Raw genomic sequence first — 24,447 nt, 5'->3', positions numbered from 1 at the left:
AGAAAGCATTTATTTATTTTTAAAATGCATGTGTAGGAGGGTGGGGTAGGGATATGTTCCATATGTCAATCCCTAAAGAAACAGAAATAACATCACTGATATTATATCCTTGGCTTCAAGAAACTCATAATCAAGTGGGAAAGACAGACAAATAAAAGGACTGTAATGTGATTATCTTATGTACTCTTGTATAAGCCGAGTTTTTCAGCACAATTTTATGCAGTTTATGTGGTAAAATTAGGTTCCTCGGCTGATATTCGGGTCGGCTTATACTCGAGTATTATTGCAACAGGCACCAGGTACTAATGAAAGCACATAAATAAAGGCAATGAAACTAGCTAGGGTTCTAGGAAGTGCTGAGATAAAAGCAACCTTTTCGAAACATTTAGATGGTTGTCATGCTTGAGCTGACTATTAATGGGTAAGAAATATTGTTAACCAGGCAGATGCAGGGAAGAAGCCTGAGAAAAGGAGATCTTAGAAGACTGAGAAAATGGAACTTGTGTCAAGAGCTATCAAAAGTTCATCATGGCTATGGCATAATGTATATATGGACCAGTGGCAGGAGATGAGACTGGAAACTTAATAGATAAAGGCCAAACCCTTAAAAACCTGTCCATTTATAGAAGTCTAAATACAGGCATGCATTTATGTAAATATATTTTGACTTGTCAAATGACGGACAACCGCCAGAAGTTTATTTGAGTCATTGCAGTTTAGCACCATTCTCAGAAGGACGCGATTCTTGATCTTGAGGTGGGATTTTTGAGACAGGGCTTCTCAGGAGGCATAGGAGTTATCCAGGTCTGAGAGCTGGGAATCAGAAAACCACTGTGTGTGTGTGTGTGTTGGGGGTGGGGGGCAGCCAGATTCTCACTACTGTCTCTGGAAACAGACTTCCCGCAGGGACTTGGCTCCAATATTGCAGACATCCGGCTTCTCACCCTGGTATAACTTGCAAACAAGGTTCAGCAGGTTGTCATGCTCACCCATGGGTGTCCCATTGATGGCAGCCCAGGGCACATATTTATGGGGAGGCTTCAGCGCATCCATCAGCTGGGCGTTGGTGTGCATGAGCTGTGTGCCCCGGTCCCCCTTTGCACACTCCACGACAGCGTCTGAGGACACATCCGGGGCATAGATCTGCAGGCACGGCTTCAGGTTGTCTTCCATGTCATCCATTTCCTCTAAGCAGACGATAGTGACAAGAGCTGTGGTCTTGTCCAGTTTGTCCAGCAGGCAGGGCTCCACCTTGTTGAAGAAACACTCTCGCTCCCCGTGCTGGCACTGGAACTCCCACTTGCCGCTGACATTCCTTTCCTGGGCGTTCCCATAAGGCACCAGCGTGACGTTCAAGATGTCCAGGACCATCAACCACGTGGGGAAGAGCTCTCGGATCAGGAATGCCCGGCAGCCACCACACAGGGACTCGTAGTAGAGGGTGACATTAACAGGTGGCGGGGCCCAGTTATTGACGGGCACCTTTGGGCACAGGATGCCGGCCTTGCAGGCGGCCGCCACCTCAGGGAACGCTCCCCGCCGGGACGCAGGCGCTGCCGCGGGGCCCTGGAGCAGCAGCAGCAGCAGCAGCAGCAGCAAAGGCAGGAGCGACATTAAAGGCATAGCGGCGGAGCAGCAGGACAACACGGCGTGTAAATATATTTTTATATGATGATGGGGAAATAGATCTATGTGCATATATTTATAGGCTTAGTATTAAGGTAGCAGATGGACATTGGGCTTCCACTCAAGTACTCCCTCAATGCAAGAACGCTTTGTTCTATTAAACTGGCATTCCATGATGCTCACCTTCCTGACATGATCACTGAAGACAAAATGGTGCATAAGCAAATGTGGTGAAGAAAGCTGGTGGTGCCCGGCTATCAAAAGATATAGCATCTGGGGTCTTAAAGGCTAGAAGGTAAACAAGCAGCCATGTAACTGAGAAGCAACAAAGTCCACATGGAAGAAGCACACCAGTCTGTGTGATCATGAGGTGTCGAAGGGATCAGGTATTAGGCAGCAAAGAACAAAAAAATCATATCATTGTGAATGAGGGGAGTGCAGAGTGTGGAGTGGGGACCCAAAGCCCATCTGTAGGCAACTGGACATCCCCTTACAGAAAGTTCTCGGGGAGGAGACGAGCCAGTGAGGGTTCAGTGTAGCAACGATGAAACATACAACTTTCCTCTAGTTTTTAAATACTTCCTTCCCCCCCCACCACCCCACTATCATGATCCCAATTCTACCTTACACATCCAGCTATTCCAGAGGATGTATACTGGTACAGATAGGAACTGGAAACACAGGGAATCCAGGACAGATGAACCCCTCAGGACCTGTGGTGCGAGTGGCGATACTATGAGGGTGAAGGGAAGGTGGGCTAGAAAGGGGGAACTGATCACAAGGATCTACATATAACCCCCTCTCTGGGGGACAGACAATAGAAAAGTGAGTGAAGGGAGATGTCGGACAGTGTAAGACATGAAAAAATAATAATTATAAATTATCAAGGGTTCATGAAGGATGGGGGGGAGGGAAAAAATGAGGAGCTGATACCAAGGGCTCAAGTAGAAAGCAAATGTTTTGAGAATGATGTTGGCAACAAATGTACAAATGTGCTTGACACAATAGATGTATGTATGGATTATGATAAATGTATGAGACTCCAGTATAATGATTTAAAAGAAAACCTGTGTTTGGACTTTATCTTAAAGGCAGTGGGAAGCCAAGGGAAAAAAATCATTAATCAGGGAAGTGACACAATCAGATTTTTCTTGACAAACAATAACTAGCATTATAGAGGATGAAATACATGGTAGTAAGTATACAAAGATAAATGAAATAGATTGTGTCCTCTAAGAACACAGGATAATAGGGGAAAAAAGGCATTATGGAAATGCAATGACAGAGGCATGTGTGCAGAGTATATTATGAGAGTGTTGCTGCGCAAAATCTAATTTGAAGGAGAAGGTGGCAAGCTCTCTAGATAAAGGACTGGGTGGAATCTTGAGCGAGGAATCAGAGTTATTAGCCACATTGAAAAAGAAAGAAAGAGCATAGAAAGAGAAGGAAGAGTATTTCAGGTAAAAGGGACAGAAAAAGCAAACCCAAAAAGGCAAGAAAAAATGGCATATGCATTTCAGTATTGCTAGTGCACAAAATAAGAACGATGAAACTAGATATAGTATGCAAGTCTTGTATTGTGGAAGCCCTTAAATGCCATATGTTCTGTGATTTATTTTAATTTATTTAGTTCCATTTTACTTTGAGTATTGCTTCAGTAGAATGTACTCTTCCTAATAATTTATTTTCTAATATTTCTAAGTTGGTGTCTGTTATACCTTTTATGGCCATAGAATTCCTTTTACTGTTTCTTTTGTGTATATGGTCCTGTTTTTATATATTCCTTTAGTTTTTCCTTTTCTGTAAATGTTTTTATTTCTCCCTCATAATTGTAGGATAATTTTGCCAGATATGGGATTCTTGGTTGGTGATTTTTTTCTTTTCAGTCTTTAGAAAATATCATTCCATTACCTCCTTGCCCGAATCGTTTAGGTAGAAAAATCTGAACTTATCCTGATTTCTTGACCTTTGTAGGTAATTGTTATTTTATTGCCATGCAGCTTTCAGCATTGTTTCCATATCAGTAATATTAGAAAGTTTGATTATTATATGTTGAGGAGATTTCCTTTTAGGATCAATTTTGTTTGGTGCTCTGTGGACTTCCTGCATAATTATTTTATGTTCTAACATGATGATAGGAAGGTTATTTCTTAATATTTCATCAACCATTTTCTCAGTAGTTGTTATTTCTTCTTTCTGTTCTGGGACATTTATCGGGCACATGTTGTTCCGTTTGTTTATGTCCCATAGTATTGTTAGGTTATCATCAGTATTTTTTATTGTTTTTCTAACCTGTTCTTCTTGTGTTTTGTTCTGGAGAGATTCATCTTCAAGATCACCAATTCTTTATTCCAATATTTTTATTATTTTTTTCATTCTTTCACAATGGTGTTGAGTTCTAGTATTCTGCTGTTTGCCTTTTGTATTTCTGTTTGAAATTGTATTATTTCTATTTTTCATTCATTTTGTCAGCACAGTCTCTCAAGGCACATCTGAGTTCTTGAATTATGGTATGTGTCTCTTCACTATGTCTATCTAATTTTTCTTCCCGTTGCCTAAAGTAACTGGGGACCATTGCTGTAATCTCTATCTTGGGAGGATTAGTGGACCTCTCCTCTTCCAGGAGCTCTTCCCAGTACACATCCGTGTGGTGTAATTATTTTTGCTGTGTTCTCCTTTTTCCACAAGTGTGTGGAAACGGACTATTGCTTTCGAGACATAGTGTTATTATTAATTTGTTTATATTTGTGACTCTGAACACAGATTTATCCTCATTGATTTTTTTCCTCGCACACCTGCTGTGAAACCTTGGTAGGCAGGCAATTCCGCACCATCCTAGCCTCAACAGGAGCCGTAGTATACAAACAATTAATTTTGGATTCAGCCAAAATCCTGCTCTTGAGGCTGGTTCCCAATTTGCCAGGGGTGTCCTGGTAATTGTTGATCAAACCAGTGCATTGAGAAGAGAGAAGCAACCAATTAGAGCATTCATCAAAACCATCTCCTACTGAGAGACCTGTAGATGTTGAGCTCAATTGTTATTTGGGCATAGTCCCTGAATATGCAGGTGTTAGTACTTTGAGTCTTGGATCCTAGGGCTCACCCACTACTGAGCCGTCTCACCTCATAATGTCCTTTTGATTTTTCAACCACTTGGAGATGGTCTGTTCTGATACTCTAGGACAGTGGTTCTCAACCTGTGGGTTGCAACCCCTTTGGGGGTTAATCAACCCTTTCAGAGGGGTTGCCCAATTCATAACTAGCAAAATTACAGTTATGAAGTAGCAATGATAATATTATGGTTGGGGGTGGTCACCACAACATGAGGAACTGTATTAAAGAGTCACGGCAATAGGAAGGTTGAGAACCACTGCTCTAGAGAAACTGCCACAACCCAAGCTCTGCAAGGTCTATCCAGATTCTAGAAGCCACTTCACTGCAGATCCAAGTCTTCCCAACCTGCACTTCCACATCTTCTCAGCATTCACCGAGCAAGTCGGGGTTCGTCAATCTTTGGTTTCAATTACATATACAGAAAACATAACAAAAATTAAAGAGAGCTACCCACAATGACAAACTATAACCCCAATATAAAACATGTGCAGAAAATGTTGAAAACCAGATCAGCATTTTATGCACAACAAAAAATTTCATCAATAGAATCAACAGAGAACTCACAGATTAGAAAAATTAAAAACCAGTAATAATCAGATAAAGGGCTAATCTCTAAAATCTATAGAAAACTATATCTTAATGAGAAAAATACAATAAAAAAACAAAAAAAATGGGCACAAGGCATGAACAGACAATTTACCAAAGACAACGTACAAGCGGTTGACAACCATGTACAGCAAAGTTTACCTTAATTCTCCATTTTACGGAGAAGCAAATTGCGTCAAGAAAGTTTCAGTGACTTTAGATACTGAGATATTGGTATCTTTAAGACGAAAGTTTGCAAAGTTAATGGGTACCAAGCAGGGACTCAAATGCAAGTATTCTCTCATGCCAATTATACTATAGTACATCCCCTGACTTGGTGTGTGTATGTAAAATCAATGGTCAGCACACTATAGCTCACATGTCAGATCTAGGTTGTCATATGTTCTATTTAAATAGTTTTATTGGCACACAACCATACTCATTCATTCAATGATTGTCAACAAAATATTACAATAGCAAAGTTGAGTATGTAGGACAGAGACTTTACTGCTTACAGTGTATCTGAAGTATTTACTATCTGGGTCATTGTAGAAAAACTTCCGTACTGAGTTATCTTCTGAGTTCTTCTGCCCAGTTATCTACTGAACACTTTCACCTTACAACACTCCAATTTTAACATGTTTTAATGAGATGCTAAGGTATTGTCTGCTGACAATTCCCAGTCTATACTTTAATTCAGGAATGTAGCATGCAGGCTGAGGTAGTTAGTTCATTGTGCCAAGCTGGCCAATAAACACATGTGGGGTTAATTGAAGGGCGGAGGGATAAATGGCTCGGAGAGCCGCGCCTTGTGTTCTCAGGTCTCTTGTTTTGTAATGATCGGACCAGGATTCAGCTGCCTTAGCCAGTTCCCTGCTTCAGCTGGCAAAGCCCACTTCCTGCAAGACACCCCCAAGGAGAATCTGCATAGACATAACCCTGATGCAGCCCTGGGTGCTGGAGCAGCCATGTGGAGACCCCTGTCAGTGCTGAGATGTTTACACGTTCACTAATTTTGCTTTCCCCCTGCAGTTGGCATCATAGTGTGTGTTTTGTGAGATGGAGGAGGACTTTGTGGATTGGTGTTGGACATATGGGTTAATGTTGGACTTGTGGGATTGGGCATCACTGGGTTGGGATGTTTTCTTAATATGCACTCAACCTTTAAATAAAACTCTCTTACACATGAGTTTCTGTGGATCTGTTTCTCTAAAGTACCCACACTAACACACAGATTTAGTGCTATTTCTCACTTTTACACCCATGACAGTCACTGCTAATTTATTGTAGCACAGATGAGGCCTTCAGAATTCTTCTTAACACACCTGTGTCAGTCTGGGTAAACTAGAGAAACAAACCCACAGAAACTCATATGTGTAAGAGAGTTTTATTTATATGGTAAGTATACATTCAGAAAGCATCCAACCTAGTCCAGTCCAAACCCATAAGTCTGACTTAGCCCATATGTCCGACACTGATCTACAAAGTTGTCCTCAAACTCACAGAACACACAATGACGCCAAATGCAAGAGGATAAAAGGCCAGGAGGTAAAAAGTCTTTGAATCCAGTGGCGGTGTAAGCATCTCAGCGTTGGCAGAGGTCTCCATTGCAGCTTCTCCAGCACCCAGGGCTGCATCAGGGTAAGTCCATGTGGCTTCTACTTAGGAATGTCTCTCAGGAAGAGAGTCATCTCAAGTAAAGCAGTCGCACACTGGTCCGACCATCAGAGAACAATAGACCAGAGACCTGAAAAGGGTTAGGCTCACCGACCCATTTAGCTATCCACCCTTCAATTAATCCTACATGTGTTTATTGGCCAGGTTAGCACAATGAACCTTAACTATATCAACACCCCTTTATGAAAGTATGGCCTGAGATTGGCAGTGAAGTGTGCAGAGAAGAGGTTAAAGAGGATATTAAAGAGATAAAATCAACAACATGTAAAGGTAGTGGAGGTCTGTGCACAGAAAGTAAAAGAAAGGGAAGAAGGAATAAAAAAAACCATAAACACAACAAAGGAAAAAACACACGCACACACACAAAAACCTATGCTAGATGGAGGATGTGTGGATGTGTATGTCTGAAAATTTCCCCCTTTCCCTCTAAGCGCTGGTGATGCCTAATAGAGCGCAGAAGTGGCTGAGTTCGTATTGTCCCACGATGTGGTGCTGATCTATGTGTTGTTGGGAATGCTCTTCAGCTCAGCAAGACCTCCCAGGTCCGGCCGCTCCCCACTGGCGGTCCTCGTGTTCTAGCTGGGAAGTGCTAGGGCAGCTAAGGGTACTGTGTGGAGGCACAGGCCACCGTGCCCATCTCCTGTGGTGGCTGGGGAGGGCTGCGGCAGGCTTAGGTCTGGCACTGGGTACCCCACAGGGCCCCCAGGTGGTGAGAGTCGGCTGGAGCTCACCAACGGCTCCGCAGGGACTGCAAAGTCGAGTCCCAGGCTCCGCTGCAGATGGAATGTTTGATCTGCCCGGGCTGTGAGCAGGCCCAGGAAGGCCCCTTAGACAGCCACGCAAACAGCAGCGTGAAACTGCAGGGGACAATGGTGCCCATCCTCCACCCCGGCTCAGAGCTCAAAACCGCGCAGATAGCGGCGGCTTGGCGCGAGAGCACAGGGGACAATGGTGCTCATCCTCCGCCCCGCTCAGAGCCCAGAACCGGGCGGACAGCAGCAGCTTGGCGCGAAACTGCAGGGGGCAATTGCACCTGTCCTCCACTCAGGCTCAGAGCCGCGGCCAACAAGGTCCCCGCAGCACCCTGGGGAGGGTACCTACTCTTGTGCCTGAGGCTCCATAAACCTAAGGGCTGGGGCGCCCTAGGCCTGGGGCTCCCAAAGCCTAAGGGCTGGGGCGCCCCAGGACTGTGGCTAACTAAGGCTGCGGCGCCCAGGCCTGAGGCTCCCTAAGCCTAAGGGCTGGGCCGTCCCAGGCCTGGGGCTCCCTAATCCTTAAGGCTGGGTGCCCTAGGCCTGGGGTTCCAAAGCCTTGGGCTCCCAACTCCTAAGGGCTGGGGCGCCCCAGGCCTGGGGCTCCCAAAGCCTAAGGCCTTGGGCGCCACAGCCTCAAGCTCCCAAAGCCTAAGGGCTGGGGCGCCCCAGGGCTGGGGCTCCCAAAGCCTAAGGGCTGGGGCGCCCCAGGGTGGGGCTCCCTAAGCCTAAGCGCTGGGGCACCCCAGGCCTGGGGCTCCCTAAGTTAAAGAGCTGGGGCTCACCTGGCCTGGGGCTCCCTAAGCCTAAGGGCAGGGGAGCCCCAAGCCTGGGGCTCCCAAAGCATAAGGGGGGGGGCGCCCCAGTCCTGGGGCTCCCAAAGCCTAAGGGCTGGGGCACCCCAGGCTAGAGACTCTCTAAGCCCAAGGGCTGGGGCGCCCAAGGCCTGGGGCTCCCAAAGCCCAAGGAATGAGGAGTCCCAGGCCTGGGGCTCACAAACCTAAGGGCTGGGGCGCCTCAGGCCTGGGGCTCCATAAGTCTAATGGCTGGGGCGCCCCAGGCCTGGGACTGCCTAAGCCTAATTGCTGGGGCGCCGCATGTCTGGGGCTCTCTAAGCCTAAGGCCTGGGGCGCCCCAGGCCTGGGGCTCCCTAAGCCTAAATGCTGGGGCGCACCAGGTCTGGGGCTCTGTAAGCCTAAGGGCTGGGGCGCGCCAGGCCTGGGGCTCCCAAAGCCTAAGGGCTGGGGCGCCCCAGGCCTGGGGCTCCCAAAGCCCAAGGGCTGAGGCGTCCCAGGCCTGGGGCACCCTAAGCCTAAGGGCTGGGGCTCACTAAGCCTAAGAGCTGCGGCGCCCCAGGCCTGGGGCTCCCAAAGCCTAAAGGCTGGGGCGCCCCAGGCCTGGGGCTCCCTAAGCCTAAGGGCTGGGGTGCCCCAGGCCTGGAGCTCCCTAAGCCTTAAGGCTGGGCTGCCCCTGGCCTGAGGCTCCCTAAGCCTAAGGGCTGGGGCGCCCTAAGCCTGGGGCTCCCAAAGCCTAAGGGCTGCGGCACCCCAGGCCTGGGGCACCCAAAGCCTAAGGGCTGGGGCGCCCCAGGTCTGGGGCTCCCAAAGCCTAAAGGCTGGGGCGCCCCAGGTCTGGGGCTCCCAAAGCCTAAAGGCTGGGGCGCCTCAGGCCTGGGGCTCCCTAAGCCTAAGGACTGGGGCGCCCCAGGCTTGGAGCTCCCAAAGCCTAAGGGCTGGGGCGACCCAGGCCTGGGGCTCCCTAAGCCTAAGGGCTGGAGCGCCACAGGCCTGGGGTTCCCCAAGCCTAAGAGCTGGGGCGCCCCAACACTGGGGTTCCCAAAGCCTAAGGGCTGGGGCGCCCCAGACCTGGGGCACCCTAAGCCTAATTGCTGGGGCGCCCCAGGTCTGGGGCTTTCTAAGCCTAATGGCTGGGGCAACCCAGGCCTGGGGCTCCCTAAGCCTAATTGCTGGGGCGCCCGAGGTCTGCGGCTCAATAAGCCTAAGGGCTGGGGCGACCCTGGCCTGGGGCTCCCTAAGTCTAAGAGCTGGGGCTGACCAGGCTTGGGGCTCCCTACGCCTAATGGCGGGGGCGCCCCAGGCCTGGCGCTCCCAAAACATATGGGCTTGGTGTCCCTGGCCTGGGGCTCCCAAAGCCTAATGGCTGGGGCGCCCCAGGCCTGGGGCTCCCTAAAACTAAGGGCTGGGGCGCCCATGCCTGGGGCTCCAAAAGCTTAAGGGTTGTGGCATCGCAGGCCTGGGGCTCCCAAATCCTAAGGGCTGGTGCGCCACAGGCCTGGCGCTCCCAAAGCCTAAGGGCTGGGGCGCCCCAGGCCTGGGGCTCCCTAAGCCTTAAGGCTGGGGCGCCCCAGGCCTGGGGTTCCAAAGCCTAAGGGCTGGGGCGCCCCAGGGCTGGGGCTACTTAAGCCTAAGTGCTGGGGCGCCCCAGGGCTGGGGCTCCCAAAACCTATGGGCTGGGGCATCCCACTCCTGGTGCTCCCAAAGCGTAAGGGCTGGGGCGCCCCAGTCCTTGGGCTCCCAATGCCTAAGGGCTGGAGCAACCCAGGTCTGGGGCTCCCAAAGCCTAAGGGCTTGGGCGCCACGGCCTCGGGCTCCCAAATCCTAAGGGCTGGGGCACCCCAGGCCTGGGGCTCCCTAAGCCGAAGGGCTGGGGTGCCCCAGGGTGGGGCTCCCTAAGCCTAAGGGCTGGGGCACCCCAGGCCTGGGGCTCCCTAAGCCTAAGTGTTGGGGCGCCCCAGGCCAGGGGCTCCCTTAGTTAAAGAGCTGGGGCTCACCTGGCCTGGGGCTCCCTAAGCCTAAGGGCATGGGAGCCCCAAGTCTGGGGCTCCCAAAGCGTAAGGGCGGGGGCGCCCCAGGCCTGGGCCTCCCGAAGCCAAAGGGCTGGGCACCCCAGGCCTGGGACTCTCTAAGCCCAAGGGCTGGGGCGCCCGAGGCCTGGGGATCCCAAAGCCCAAGGAGTGAGGAGTCCCAGGCCTGGGGCTCACAAAGCCTAAGGGCTGGGGCGCCCCAGACCTGGGGCTCCCTAAGCCTAATGGAGGCGGCGCCTCAGGCCTGGCGCTCCCAAAACCTATGGGCTTGGGCGTCCCTGGCCTGGGGCTCCCAAAGCCTAATGGCTGGGGTGCCCCATGCCAGGGGCTCCCTAAGCCTTAGGGCTGGGGCGCCCAGGCCTGAGGCTACCTAAGCCTAAGGGCTGCGGTGCCCCAGGCCTGGGGCACCCTAATCCTAAGGGCTGGGGCGCCCCAGGATGGGGCTCCCTAAGTTTAAGGGCTGGGGCGGCCCAGGCCAGGAGATCCCAAAGACTAAGGGCTGGGTCGCCCCAGCCCTGGGGTTCCCAAAGCCTAAGGGCTGGGGGGTCCCAGGCCTGGGGCTCCCAAACCCTAAGGGCTTGGGCGCCCCAGGCCTGGGGCTCCCTAAGCCTAAGGGCTGGAGCGCCTGAGGCCTCGGGATCCCTAAGCCTAAGTGCTGGGGCGCCCCAGGCCTGGAGCTCCCAAAGCCTAAAGGCCGGGGCGCCTCAGCCCTGGGGCTCCCTAAGCCTAAGGGCTGGGGCGCCCCAGGCTTGGGGCTCCCAAAGCTTAAAGGCTGGGGCGACGGGCCTGGGGCTCCCTAAGCCTAAGGGCTGGGGCGCCCCTGGCCTGGGGCTCCCAAATCCTAAGGGCTGGGGTGCCCCAGGACTGGGGTTCCCAAAACCTAAGGGCTGGGGCACCCCAGGCCTGGGCATCCCTAATCCTATGGGCTGGGGCACCCCAGGCCTGGGGCTCCCTAAGCCTAATTGCTGGGTCGCCCCAGGTCTGGGGCTTTCTAAACCTAAGGGCTGGGGCGACCCAGGCCAGGGCTCCCTAGCTTACTTGCTGGGGCGCCCCAGGTCTGGGGCTCAATAAGCCTAAGGGCTGGGGCGACCCTGGCCTGGGGCTCCCTAAGCCTAAGAGTAAGGGCTCACCAGGCCTGGGGCTCCCTACGGCTAATGGCGGGGGCGCCCCAGGCCTGGCGCTCCCAAAACCTATGGGCTTGGGCGTCCCTTGCCTGGGGCTCCCAAAGCCTAATGGCTGGGGAGCCCCAGGCCTGGGGCTCCCTAAGCCTAAGGGCTGGGGAGCCCCAGGCCTGGGGCTCCAAAAGCTTAAGGGTTAGGGCGCCGCAGGCCTGGGCTCCTAAATCCTAAGGGCTGCGGCGCCACAGGCCTGGCGCTCCCAAAGCCTAAGGGCTGGGGCGCCCCAGGCCTGGGGCTCCCTAAGCCTAAGGGCTGGGGCGCCCCAGGCCTGGGGCTCCCTAAGCCTTAAGGCTGGGGGGCCCCAGGCCTGGGGTTCCAAAGCCTAAGGGTTGGGGCGCCCCAGGTCTGGGGCTACTTAAGCCTAAGGGCTGGCGCGCCCCCGGGCCTGGGGCTCCCAAAACCTATGGGCTGGGGTGTCCCAGTCCTGGTGCTCCCAAAGCCTAAGGGCTGGGGCGCCGTAGGCCGGGACTCCCAAAGCCTAAGGGCTGGGGAGCCCCAGGCCTTGGGCTCCCAAAGCCTAAGGGCTGGGGCGCCCCAGGGCTGGGGCTACTTAAGCCTAAGGGCTGGGGCACCCCAGGGCTGGGGCTCCCAAAACCTATGGGCTGGGGCATCCCACTCCTGGTGCTCCCAAAGCGTAAGGGCTGGGGCGCCCCAGTCCTTGGGCTCCCAATGCCTAAGGGCTGGAGCAACCCAGGTCTGGGGCTCCCAAAGCCTAAGGGCTTGGGCGCCACGGCCTCGGGCTCCCAAATCCTAAGGGCTGGGGCACCCCAGACCTGGGGCTCCCTAAGCCGAAGGGCTGGGGCGCCCCAGGGTGGGGCTCCCTAAGCCTAAGGGCTGGGGCACCCCAGGCCTGGGGCTCCCTAAGCCTAAGTGTTGGGGCGCCCCAGGCCAGGGGCTCCCTTAGTTAAAGAGCTGGGGCTCACCTGGCCTGGGGCTCCCTAAGCCTAAGGGCAGGGGAGCCCCAAGTCTGGGGCTCCCAAAGCGTAAGGGCGGGGGCACCCCAGGCCTGGGGCTCCCGAAGCCTAAGGGCTGGGCACCCCAGGCCTGGGACTCTCTATGCCCAAGGGCTGGGGCGCCCGAGGCCTGGGGCTCCCAAAGCCCAAGGAATGAGGAGTCCCAGGCCTGGGGCTCACAAAGCCTAAGGGCTGGGGCGCCCCAGACCTGGGGCTCCCTAAGCCTAATGGCGGCGGCGCCTCAGGCCTGGCGCTCCCAAAACCTATGGGCTTGGGCGTCCCTGGCCTGGGTCTCCCAAAGCCTAATGGCTGGGGCGCCCTACGCCTGGGGCTCCCTAAGCCTAAGGGCTGGGGCGCCCCAGGCCTGGGGCTCCCACAGCCTAAGGGCTGGGGTGCCCCATGCCAGGGGCTCCGTAAGCCTTAGGGCTGGGGCGCCCCAGGCCTGAGGCTACCTAAGCCTAAGGGCTGGGGCGCCCTAGGCCTGGGTCTCCCAAAGCCTAAGGGCTGGGGCACCCCAGGACTGGGGCTAACTAAGCCTAAGGGATGGGCGCCCCAGGTCTGGGGCTCCCTAAGCCTAAGGGCTGCGGCGCCCCAGGCCTGGGGCACCCTAATCCTAAGGGCTGGGGCGTCCCAGGATGGGGCTCCCTAAGTTTAAGGGCTGGGGCGGCCCAGGCCAGGAGATCCCAAAGACTAAGGGCTGGGTCGCCCCAGCCCTGGGGTTCCCAAAGCCTAAGGGCTGGGGCGTCCCAGGCCTGGGGCTCCCAAAGCCTAAGGGCTTGGGCGCCCCAGGCCTGGGGCTCCCTAAGCCTAAGGGCTGGGGCGCCTGAGGCCTCGGGATCCCTAAGCCTAAGTGCTGGGGCTCCCCAGGCCTGGAGCTCCCAAAGCCTAAAGGCCGGGGCGCCTCAGTCCTGGGGCTCCCTAAGCCTAAGGGCTGGGGCGCCCCAGGCTTGGGGCTCCCTAAGCCTAAGGGCTGGTGCGCCCCTGGCCTGGGGTTCCCAAATCCTAAGGGCTGGGGTGCCCCAGGCCTGGGTCTCCGAAAGCCTAAAGGCTGAGGCGCCTCATGCCTGGGGCTCCCAAAGCCTAAGGGCTGAGGCGCGCCAGGCCTGGGGCTTCCTAAGCCTAAGTGCTGGGGCGCCCCAGGCATGGGGCTCCCTAAGACTAAGTGCTGTGGGGCCCCAGGCCAGGGGCTCCCTAAATCTAAGAGCTGGGGCTCACCAGGCCTGGGGCTCCCTACGCCTAAGGGCGGGGGCGCCCGGGCCTGGGGCTCCCAAAGCCTAAGGGCTGGGGCGCCCCAGGCCTGGGGCTCCCAAAGTGTAAGGTCTGGGGCGCCCCTGGCCTGGGGCAACCTAAGCCGCAGAGCAGGGGCGACCCAGGCCTGGGGCTCCCTAAGCCTAAGGGCTGGGGCGCCCCAGGATTGGGGTTCCCAAAACCTAAGGGCTGGGGCACCCCAGGCCTGGGCATCCCTAATCCTATGGGCTGGGGCACCCCAGGCCTGGGGCTCCCTAAGCCTAATTGCTGGGTCGCCCCAGGTCTGGGGCTTTCTAAACCTAAGGGCTGGGGCGACCCAGGCCTAGGGCTCCCTAGCTTACTTGCTGGGGCGCCCCAGGTCTGGGGCTCAATAAGCCTAAGGGCTGGGGCGAACCTGGCCTGGGGCTCCCTAAGCCTAAGAGTTGGGGCTCACCAGGCCTGGGGCTCCCTACGGCTAATGGCAGGGGCGCCCCAGGCCTCGCGCTCCCAAAACCTATGGGCTTGGGCGTCCCTTGCCTGGGGCTCCCAAAGCCTAATGGCTGGGGAGCCCCAGGCCTGGGGCTCCCTAAGCCTAAGGGCTGGGGAGCCCCAGGCCTGGGGTTCCAAAGCCTAAGGGTTGGGGCGCCCCAGGTCTGGGGCTACTTAAGCCTAAGGGCTGGCGCGCCCCCGGTCCTGGGGCTCCCAAAACCTATGGGCTGGGGTGTCCCAGTCCTGGTGCTCCCAAAGCCTAAGGGCTGGGGCGCCGTAGGCCGGGACTCCCAAAGCCTAAGGGCTGGGGAGCCCCAGGCCTTGGGCTCCCAAAGCCTAAGGACTGGGGCGCCCCAGGCCTGGGGCTCCCACAGCCTAAGGGCTGGGGTGCCCCATGCCAGGGGCTCCCTAAGCCTTAGGGCTGGGGCGCCCCAGGCCTGAGGCTCCTTAAGCGTAAGGGGTGGGGCGCCCTAGGCCTGAGGCTAACTAAGAATAAGGGCTGGGGCACCCCAGGACTGGGGCTAACTAAGAATAAGGGCTGGGCGCCCCAGGCCTGGGGCTCCCTAAGGCTAAAGGCTGGGGCGCCCCAGGTCTGGGGCTCCCTAAGCCTAAGGGCTGCGGCGCCCCAGGCCTCGGGCTCCCAAAGCGTAAGGGCTGGGGCGCCCCAGGCCTGGGGCTCCCTAAGCCTAAGGGCTGGGGCGCCCCAGGCCTGGGAGTCCCTAAGCCTAATTGCTGGGTCGGCGCATGTCTGGGGCTCTCTAAGCCTAAGGGCTGGGGCCACCCAGGCCTAGTGCTCCCTAAGCCTAATTGCTGGGGCTCACCAGGCCTGCGGCTCCCAAATCCTACGGGCTGGGGCGCCCCAGGCCTGGGGCTCCCTAAGCCTAAGGGCTGGGGCTCCCCAGGCCTGGTGCTCCCAAAGCCCAAGGGCTGAGGCGTCCCAGGCCTGGGGCACCCTAAGCCTAAGGGCTGGCGCGACCCAGGCCTGGGACTCCCTAAGCCTAAGGGCTGGGACGCCCTAGGCCTCGGGCTCCCTAATCCTAAGGGCTGGGGCGCCCCAGGTCTGGGGCTCCCTAAGCTTAAGCCTGGGTCGTCCCAGGACTGGGGCTCCCTAAGCATAAGGGCTGGGGTGTCCCAAGCCTGGTTCTCCCTAAGTCTAAGGACTGGGTGCACCAGGCCGGGGCCTCCCAAAGCCTAAGGGCTGGGGCGCCCCATGCCTGGGGTTCCAAAGCCTAAGGGTTGGGGCGCCGCAGGCCTGGGGGCCCCAAAACCTATGGGCAGGGGCGTCCCAGGCCTGGGCCTCCCAAAGCCTAATGGCTGAGGAGCCCCAGGCCTGGGGCTCCCAAATCTTAATGTCTGGGGCGAACCAGGTCTGGGGCTCCCAAAGACTAAGGGCTGGGGCGACCTGGCCTCGGGCTCCCAACATCTAAGGGCTAGGGCGACCCAGGCCTGGGGCTCCGTAAGCCTAAGGGCTGGGGTGCCCCAGGTCTGGGGCTCCCTAAGCGTTAGGGCTGGGGCGCCCCAGACCTGGGGCTCGCAAAGCCTTAGGGCTGGGGTACCCCAGGCCTGGGGCTAACTAAGACTAAGGGCTGGGGCGCCCCAGACCTGGAGCTATCAAAGCCTAAGGGCTGGGGCGCCCCAGGCCTGGGGCTCCCCAAGCCTAAGGGCTGGGGCGACCCAGGCCTGGGGCTCCCTAAGACTAATGGCTGGGGCGCCCCAGGTCTGGCCATACCAAATACTGAGGGCTGGGATGCCCCAGGCCTTGGGCTCCCTAAGCCTAATTGCTGGGGGGCCCCAGGTCTGGGGCTCTCTAAGTCTAAGGGCAGGGGCGACCCTGGCCTGGCGCTCCCTAAGCCTAAGGGCTGGGGCCCCCACGGCCTGGGGCTCCCAAAGCCTAAGGGCTGGGGCACCCCAAACCTGGGGCTCCCAAAGCCTAAGGGCTGGGGCGCCCCAAGCCTGGGGCTCCCAAAGCCTAAGGAATGGGGCGCCTCAGGTCTGGGGCTCCCTAAGCCTAAGGTCTGGGGAGACTCAGGCCTCGGGCTTCCTAAGCCTAAGTGTAGGGGCGCCCCAAGCTTCGAGCTCCCTAAGCCGAAGGGCTGTCGCGTCCCAAGCCTGGGGTTCTCTAAGCTCAAGGGCTGGGGCGCCTCAGGCCTGGGGCTCTCTAAGCCCAAGGGCTGGGGCGCCCCAGGCCTGGGCCTCCCAAATCCTAAGGGGTGGGGCGCCACAGGCCTCGCGCTCCCAAAGCCTAAGGGCTGGGGCGCCCCAGGTCTGGGGCTCCCAAAGCCTAAGGGCTGGGGCGCCCCAGGCCTGCGGCTCCCCAAGCCTAAGGGCTGGGGCGTCCCAGGCCTGGGGCTCCCTAAACTTAAGGGCTGGGGCGCCCCAGGCCTGGGGCTCCCAAAGCTTAAGGGCTGGGGCGCCCCATGCCTGGGGTTCCAAAGCCTAAGGGCTGGGGCACCACAGGCCTGGGGCTCCCAAAACCTATGGGCTGGGGCGTCCCATGCCTTGGGCTCCAAAAGCCTAAGGGCTGAGGCGCACCAGGCCTGGGGCTCCCTAAGACTAAGGGCTGGGGCGACCCGGCCTCGGGCTCCCAAAGTCTAAGGGCTGGGGCGACCCTGGACTGGGGCTCCCTAAGTCTAAGAGCTGGGGCTCACCAGGCCTGGGGCTCCTTACGCCTAACGACGGGGGCGCCCCAGGCCTGGCCCTCCCAAAGCCTAAGGGCTGGGGCGCCCCAGGTCTAGGGCTACTTAAGCCTAAGGGCTGGGGCGCCCCAGGCCTGGGGCTCCCAAAACCTATGGCTTGGGGCGTCCCAGGCCTGGTGCTCCCAAAGCCTAAGGGCTGGGGCGCCGTAGATCTGGGGCTCCCAAAGCCTAAGTGCTGGGGCGCCACAGGCCTTGTGCTCCCAAAACCTAAGGGCTGGGGCGCCCCACGCCTGGGGCTCCCAAAGCCTAAGGGCTTGGGCACCACGGCATCAGGCTCCCAAAGCCCAAGGGTTGGGACGCCCCAGGCCTGGGCCTCCCTAAGCATAAGGGCTGGGGCGCCCCAAGCCTTGGGCTCCCACAGCCTAAGGGCTGGGGCGCCCTAGGCCTGGGGCTCCCTAAGGCTAAGGGCTGGGGCGTCCCAGGGCTGGGGCGCCCCACGTCTGGGGCTCCCTAAGCCTTAGGGCTGCGGTGCCCCAGGCCTGGGTCTCTCAAAGCCTAAGGGCTGCGGCGCCCCAGGCCTGGGGCTCTCTAAGCCCAAGGGCTGGGTCGCCCCAGGCCTGGGACTCCCAAAGCCCAAGGAATGAGGAGTCCCAGGCCTGGGGCTCACAAAGCCTAAGGGATGGGGCGCCCCAGGCCTGGGGCTCCCTAAGTCTAATGGCTGGGGCGCCCCAGGCCTGGGGCTCCCTAAGCCTAATTGCTGGGGCGCCGCATGTCTGGGGCTCTCTAACCCTAAAGGCTGGGGCGACCCAGGCCTGGGGTTCCCTAAGCCTATTTGCTGGGGCGCACCAGGCCTGTGGCTCCCTAAGCCAAAATGCTGGGGCGCCTCAGGCCAGGGGCTCCCTAATCTAAGAGCTGGGGCTCACCAGGCCTGGGGCTCCCAAAGCCTAAGGGCTGGGGCGCCCCAGGCCTGGGGCTCCCAATGCCCAAGGGCTGAGGCGTCCCAGGCCTGGGGAACCCTAAGCCTAAGGGCTGGGACGCCCCATGCATGGGGCTCCCTAAGCCTAAGGGCTCGGGCGCCCCAGGTCTGTGGCTACTTAAGCCTAAGGGCTGGGGAGCCCCAGGCCTGGGGAGCCCCAGGCCTGGGGCTCAAAAAACCTATGGGCTGGGGCGTCCCAGTCCTGGTGCTCCCAAAGCCTAAGGGCTGGGCACCCCAGGCCTGGGGCTCCCTAAGCCTAAGGGCTGCGGCGCCCCAGGCCTGAGGCTCCCTAAGCCTAAGGGCTGGGGCGCCCTAGGCCTGGGGCTCCCAAGCCTATGGGTTGGAGCGCCCCAGGACTGGGGCTAATGAAGCCTAAGGGCTGGGCGCCCCAGGCCTAGGGCTCCCTAAGGCTAAAGGCTGGGGCGACCCAGGGCTGGGGCACCCCAGGACTGGGGCTCCCTAAGCCTAAGGGCTGCGACGCCCCAGGCCTGGGGCTCCCAAAGCCTAAGGGCTGGGGAGCCCCAGGCCTGGGGCTCCCAAAACCTAAGGGCTGGGGCACCCCGGGCCTGGGGCTCCCAAAGCCTAAGGGCTGGGGTGCCCCAAGCCTTGGGCTCCCAAAGCCTAAGGGCTGGGGCGCCCCAAGCCTGGGGCTCCCAAAGCCTAAGGAATGGGGCGCCTCAGGCCTGGGGTCCCTAAGCCTAAGGTCTAGGGCGACCCGGCCTCGGGCTCCCAAAATCTAAGTGTGGGGGCGCCCCATGCTTGGAGCTCCCTAAGCCGAAGGGCTGGGGCGTCCCAAGCCTGGGGTTCTCTAAGCTCAAGGGCTGGGGCGCCCCAGGCCTGGGGCTCTCTAAGCCCAAGGGCTGGGTCGCCCCAGGCCTGGGGCTCCCAAATCCTAAGGGGTGGGGCGCAACAGGCCTGACGCTCCCAAAGCCTAAGGGCTGGGGCGCCCCAGATCTGGGGCTCCCAAAGCCTAAGGGCTGGGGCGCCCCAGGCCTGGGGCTCCCCAAGCCTAAGGGCTGGGGCGTACCAGGCCTGGGGCTCCCTAAACTTAAGGGCTGGGGCGCCCCAGGCCTGGGGCTCCCAAAGCCTAAGGGCTGGGGCGCCCCATGCCTGGGGTTCCAAAGCCTAAGTGCTGGGGCACCACAGGCCTGGGGCTCCCAAAACCTATGGGCTCTGGCGTCCCATGCCTTGGGCTCCCAAAGCCTAAGGGCTGAGGTGCACCAGGCCTGGGGCTCCCTAAGACTAAGGGCTGGGGTGACCCGGCCTCGGGCTCCCAAAATCTAAGGGCTGGGGCGACCCTGGCCTGGGGCTCTCTAAGCCCAAGGGCTGGGGCGCCCCAGGCCTGGGGCTCCCAAATCCTAAGGGGTGGGGCGCCACAGGCCTCGCGCTCCCAAAGCCTAAGGGCTGGGGCGCCCCAGGTCTAGGGCTCCCAAAGCCTAAGGGCTGGGGCGCCCCAGGCCTGCGGCTCCCCAAGCCTAAGGGCTGTGGCGTCCCAAGCCTGGGGCTCCCTAAACTTAAGGGCTGGGGCGCCCCAGGCCTGGGGCTCCCAAAGCTTAAGGGCTGGGGCGCCCCATGCCTGGGGTTCCAAAGCCTAAGGGCTGGGGCACCACAGGCCTGGGGCTCCCAAAACCTATGGGCTGGGGCGTCCCATGCCTTGGGTTTCAAAAGCCTAAGGGCTGAGGCGCACCAGGCCTGGGGCTCCCTAAGACTAAGGGCTGGGGCGACCCGGCCTCGGGCTCCCAAAGTCTAAGGGCTGGGGCGACCCTGGACTGGGGCTCCCTAAGTCTAAGAGCTGGGGCTCACCAGGCCTGGGGCTCCTTACGCCTAACGACGGGGGCGCCCCAGGCCTGGCCCTCCCAAAGCCTAAGGGCTGGGGCGCCCCAGGTCTAGGGCTACTTAAGCTTAAGGGCTGGGGCGCCCCAGGCCTGGGGCTCCCAAAACCTATGGCTTGGGGCGTCCCAGTCCTGGTGCTCCCAAAGCCTAAGGGCTGGGGCGCCGTAGATCTGGGGCTCCCAAAGCCTAAGTGCTGGGGCGCCTCAGGCCTTGTGCTCCCAAAACCTAAGGGCTGGGGCGCCCCACGCCTGGGGCTCCCAAAGCCTAAGGGCTTGGGCACCACGGCATCGGGCTCCCAAAGCCCAAGGGTTGGGACGCCCCAGGCCTGGGGCTCCCTAAGCCTAAGGGCTGGGGCGCCCCAAGCCTTGGGCTCCCACAGCCTAAGGGCTGGGGCGCCCTAGGCCTGGGGCTCCCAAAGCCTAAGAGCTGGGGCGTCCCAGGACTGGGGCTAACTAAGCCTAAGGGCTGGGCGCCCCAGGCCTGGGGCTCCCTAAGGCTAAGGGCTGGGGCGTCCCAGGGCTGGGGCGCCCCACGTCTGGGGCTCCCTAAGCCTTAGGGCTGCGGTGCCCCAGGCCTGGGTCTCTCAAAGCCTAAGGGCTGCAGCGCCCCAGGCCTGGGGCTCTCTAAGCCCAAGGGCTGGGTCGCCCCAGGCCTGGGACTCCCAAAGCCCAAGGAATGAGGAGTCCCAGGCCTGGGGCTCACAAAGCCTAAGGGCTGGGGCGCCCCAGGCCTGGGGCTCCCTAAGTCTAATGGCTGGGGCGCCCCAGGCCTGGGACTCCCTAAGCCTAATTGCTGGGGCGCCGCATGTCTGGGGCTCTCTAACCCTAAGGGCTGGGGCGACCCAGGCCTGGGGTTCCCTAAGCCTATTTGCTGGGGCGCACCAGGCCTGTGGCTCCCTAAGCCTAAATGCTGGGGCGCCTCAGGCCAGGGGCTCCCTAATCTATGAGCTGGGGCTCACCAGGCCTGGGGCTCCCAAAGCCTAAGGGCTGGGGCGCCCCAGGCCTGGGGCTCCCAATGCCCAAGGGCTGAGGCGTCCCAGGCCTGGGGAACCCTAAGCCTAAGGGCTGGGACGCCCCATGCATGGGGCTCCCTAAGCCTAAGGGCTCGGGCGCCCCAGGTCTGTGGCTACTTAAGCCTAAGGGCTGGGGAGCCCCAGTCCTGGGGAGCCCCAGGCCTGGGGCTCAAAAAACCTATGGGCTGGGGCGTCCCAGTCCTGGTGCTCCCAAAGCCTAAGGGCTGGGCGCCCCAGGCCTGGGGCTCCCTAAGCCTAAGGGCTGCGGCGCCCCAGGCCTGAGGCTCCCTAAGCCTAAGGGCTGGGGCGCCCTAGGCCTGGGGCTCCCAAGCCTATGGGTTGGAGCGCCCCAGGACTGGGGCTAATGAAGCCTAAGGGCTGGGCGCCCCAGTCCTAGGGCTCCCTAAGGCTAAAGGCTGGGGCGACCCACGGCTGGGGCACCCCAGGACTGGGGCTCCCTAAGCCTAAGGGCTGCGACGCCCCAGGCCTGGGGCTCCCAAAGCCTAAGGGCTGGGGAGCCCCGGGCCTGGGGCTCCCAAAACCTAAGAGCTGGGGAGCCCCGGGCCTGGGGCTCCCAAAACCTAAGGGCTGGGGCACCCCGGGCCTGGGGCTCCCAAAGCCTAAGGGCTGGGGCGCCCCAAGCCTGGGGCTCCCAAAGCCTAAGGGCTGGGGCGCCCCAAGCCTGGGGCTCCCAAAGCCTAAGGAATGGGGCGCCTCAGGCCTGGGCTCCCTAAGCCTAAGGTCTAGGGCGACCCGGCCTCGGGCTCCCAAAGTCTAAGTGTGGGGGCGCCCCATGCTTGGAGCTCCCTAAGCCGAAGGGCTGGGGCGCCCCAAGCCTGGGGTTCTCTAAGCTCAAGGGCTGGGGCGCCCCAGGCCTGGGGCTTTCTAAGCCCAAGGGCTGGGGCGCCCCAGGCCTGGGGCTCCCAAATCCTAAGGGGTGGGGCGCAACAGGCCTGATGCTCCCAAAGCCTAAGGGCTGGGGCGCCCCAGGTCTGGGGCTCCCAAAGCCTAAGGGCTGGGGCGCCCCAGGCCTGGGGCTCCCCAAGCCTAAGGGCTGGGGCGTCCCAGGCCTGGGGCTCCCTAAACTTAAGGGCTGGGGCGCCCCAGGCCTGGGGCTCCCAAAGCCTAAGGGCTGGGGCGCCCCATGCCTGGGGTTCCAAAGCCTAAGGGCTGGGGCACCACAGGTCTGGGGCTCCCAAAACCTATGGGCTCTGGCGTCCCATGCCTTGGGCTCCCAAAGCCTAAGGGCTGAGGTGCACCAGGCCTGGGGCTCCCTAAGACTAAGGGCTGGGGTGACCCGGCCTCGGGCTCCCAAAATCTAAGGGCTGGGGCGACCCTGGCCTGGGGCTCCCTAAGTCTAAGAGCTGGGGCTCACCAGGCCTGGGGCTCCTTACGCCTAACGACGGGGGCGCCCCAGGCCTGGCGCTCCCAAAGCCTAAGGGCTGGGGCGCCCCAGGTCTAGGGCTACTTAAGCCTAAGGACTGGGGCACCCCAGGCCTGGGGCTCCCAAAACCTATGGCCTGGGGCGTCCCCGTCCTGGTGCTCCCAAGCCTAAGGGCTGGGGCGCCGTAGGTCTGGGGCTCCCAAAGCCTAAGTGCTGGGGCGCCCCAGGTCTGGGGCTCCCAAAGCCTAAGGGCTGGGGCGCCCCAGGCCTGGGGCGCCCCAAGCCTAAGGGCTGGGGCGTCCCAGGCCTGGGGCTCCCTAAACTTAAGGGCTGGGTCGTCCCAGGCCTGGGGCTCCCAAAGCCTAAGGGCTTGGGCGCCAAGGCATCGGGCTCCCAAAGCCTAAAGGTTGGGACGCCCCAGGCCTGGGGCTCCAAAGCCTAAGGGCTGGGGCGCCCCAGGCCTGGGGCTCCCTAAGCCTAAGGGCTGGGGCGCCCCAAGCCTTGGGCTCCCACAGCCTAAGGGCTGTGGTGCCCCATGCCAGGGGCTCCCTAAGCCTTAGGGCTGGGGCGCCCCAGGCCTGAAGCTCCCTAAGCCTCAGGGCTGGGGCGCCCTAGGCCTGGGGCTCCCAAAGCCTAAGAGCTGGGGCGTCCCAAGACTAGGGCTAACTAAGCCTAAGGGCTGGGCGCCCCAGGCCTGGGGCTCCCTAAGGCTAAGGGCTGGGGCGTCCCAGGGCTGGGGCGCCCCAGGCCTGGGGCTCCCTAAGTCTAAGGGCTGGGGCGCCCCAGGCCTGGGGCTCCCTAAGCCTTAAGGCTGGGGGGCCCCAGGCCTGGGGTTCCAAAGCCTAAGGGTTGGGGCGCCCCAGGTCTGGGGCTACTTAAGCCTAAGGGCTGGCGCGCCCCCGGGTCTGGGGCTCCCAAAACCTATGGGCTGGGGTGTCCCAGTCCTGGTGCTCCCAAAGCCTAAGGGCTGGGGCGCCGTTGGCCGGGACTCCCAAAGCCTAAGGGCTGGGGAGCCCCAGGCCTTGGGCTCCCAAAGCCTAAGGGCTGGGGCGCCCCAGGGCTGGGGCTACTTAAGCCTAAGGGCTGGGGCACCCCAGGGCTGGGGCTCCCAAAACCTATGGGCTGGGGCATCCCACTCCTGGTGCTCTCAAAGCGTAAGGGCTGGGCCGCCCCAGTCCTTGGGCTCCCAATGCCTAAGGGCTGGAGCAACCCAGGTCTGGGGCTCCCAAAGCCTAAGGGCTTGGGCGCCACGGCCTTGGGCTCCCAAATCCTAAGGGCTGGGGCACCCCAGACCTGGGGCTCCCTAAGCCGAAGGGCTGGGGCGCCCCAGGGTGGGGCTCCCTAAGCCTAAGGGCTGGGGCACCCCAGGCCTGGGGCTCCCTAAGCCTAAGTGTTGGGGCGCCCTAGGCCAGGGGCTCCCTTAGTTAAAGAGCTGGGGCTCACCTGGCCTGGGGCTCCCTAAGCCTAAGGGCAGGGGAGCCCCAAGTCTGGGGCTCCCAAAGCGTAAGGGCGGGGGCACCCCAGGCCTGGGACTCTCTAAGCCCAAGGGCTGGGGCGCCCGAGGCCTGGGGCTCCCAAAGCCCAAGGAATGAGGAGTCCCAGGCCTGGGGCTCACAAAGCCTAAGGGCTGGGGCGCCCTAGGCCTGGGGCTCCCTAAGCCTAAGGGCTGGGGCTCCCCAGGCCTGGGGCTCCCACAGCCTAAGGGCTGGGGTGCCCCATGCCAGGGGCTCCCTAAGCCTAAGGGCTGGGGCGCCCCAGGCCTGAAGCTCCCTAAGCCTCAGGGCTGGGGCGCCCTAGGCCTGGGGCTCCCAAAGCCTAAGAGCTGGGGCGTCCCAAGACTAGGGCTAACTAAGCCTAAGGGCTGGGCGCCCCAGGCCTGGGGCTCCCTAAGGCTATGGACTGGGGCGTCCCAGGACTGGGGCGTCCCAGGGCTGGGGCGCCCCAGGCCTGGGGCTCCCTAAGCCTTAGGGCTGCGGTGCCCCAGGCCTGGGTCTCTCAAAGCCTAAGGGCTGCGGCGCCCCAGGCCTGGGACTCCCAAAGCCCAAGGAATGAGGAGTCCCAGGCCTGGGGCTCACAAAGCCTAAGGGCTGGGGCGCCCCAGGCCTGGGGCTCCCTAAGTCTAATGGCTGGGGCTCCCCAGGCCTGGGGCTCCCTAAGCCTAATTGCTGGGGCGCCGCATGT

General features: G+C 60.2%; 2 protein-coding genes across 9 annotated transcripts in view; one reads left to right on the top strand and one right to left on the bottom strand.

The window, feature by feature from the left end:
- LOC142436562 (histone deacetylase 8-like) overlaps positions 1-24,447 on the top strand; it is a 158,786-nt gene that overhangs the window by 58,223 nt on the left and 76,116 nt on the right. The gene's annotated exons all lie outside the window — the stretch shown is intronic.
- On the bottom strand, positions 693-1,623 carry LOC142436561 (gamma-interferon-inducible-lysosomal thiol reductase-like). The gene has a single exon (XM_075540128.1). It carries the CDS (start codon positions 1,621-1,623, stop codon positions 877-879), a length of 747 nt encoding a protein of 248 aa, XP_075396243.1. The 3' UTR covers positions 693-876.

This window comes from Tenrec ecaudatus, unplaced genomic scaffold (genome assembly GCF_050624435.1).
Source record: "Tenrec ecaudatus isolate mTenEca1 unplaced genomic scaffold, mTenEca1.hap1 Scaffold_413, whole genome shotgun sequence".
Classification (NCBI taxonomy): domain Eukaryota; kingdom Metazoa; phylum Chordata; class Mammalia; order Afrosoricida; family Tenrecidae; genus Tenrec; species Tenrec ecaudatus.
The sequence above is the reverse complement of the archived record's forward strand: the minus strand, read 5'-3'. Positions and strand labels throughout refer to the sequence as shown.

Coding starts and splice junctions, on each gene's coding strand:
- LOC142436561 (XM_075540128.1), bottom strand. CDS start 1,623: ATGCCTTTAATGTCGCTCCTGCCTTTGCTGCTGCTGCTGCTGCTGCTG.